The sequence below is a fragment of the Plasmodium cynomolgi genome, chromosome 11 (genome assembly GCF_000321355.1).
Source record: "Plasmodium cynomolgi strain B DNA, chromosome 11, whole genome shotgun sequence".
NCBI lineage: Eukaryota > Apicomplexa > Aconoidasida > Haemosporida > Plasmodiidae > Plasmodium > Plasmodium cynomolgi.
In genome coordinates, this window is record NC_020404.1 from 430509 (window position 1) to 431107 (window position 599).

Consider the following 599-nt stretch of genomic DNA (forward strand, 5'->3'; position numbering starts at 1 on the left):
TTTTTTTAATTATAAATTTTTTTTTTAAATAGCGTTTTTACATACGAGAAAAGAAAGAAAAATGTTTCATTCACATGTGTATATAAAGTATCTGCATTTTTACTATCACGTTTATAGCAGTACTTGTACACACCATAGTGTACTTTCCACAAGGATAAACCGAACGCCTCAGTGTGAATGCATGTAGCTTCCTTCCTTCCCCCCTTCTACATATGTCATACCTACATCCGCATCTTTGATTATTTTTACTTCTTTAATTAATTTTTTTTTGTGTGTGTAAGAAAGATAGCCACGGCTGATATCGCTCTGCATGTGTGCGCCCATATATGGACATATGCATACATATATAAGGGCCTCAGAGGGGGTAGTAGGAAGAGTACATATATACGCACATGTATATATGTATATTCATATGCACTTGCACATGTGCGTCATATGCCGGCCGAGGAAACTCCCTTAGAAACAACCCCCCTCGGAACCATGTCTTACAATGTTTACAAAACGAACATGGCTGATTGGTAAGGGCGCCTTGGATAACGCGGCACAGTAACGCGGCGCAATAACGCTGTATGACGAAGCAGCAAAACAGCCCCTCCCCC

General features: G+C 39.9%; 1 protein-coding gene across 1 annotated transcript in view; it reads left to right on the forward strand.

Annotated features, from left to right (window-relative positions):
- Positions 1-61: 61 nt before the first annotated feature.
- PCYB_111990 (SUMO ligase) overlaps positions 62-599 on the forward strand; it is a gene marked incomplete at both ends in the record, with an annotated part of 2684 nt that continues 2146 nt past the window's right edge. Inside the window, one exon of the mRNA XM_004223077.1 lies at positions 62-87. Coding sequence (XP_004223125.1) covers positions 62-87 — 26 coding nt within the window. The remainder of the gene's footprint in view (positions 88-599) is intronic.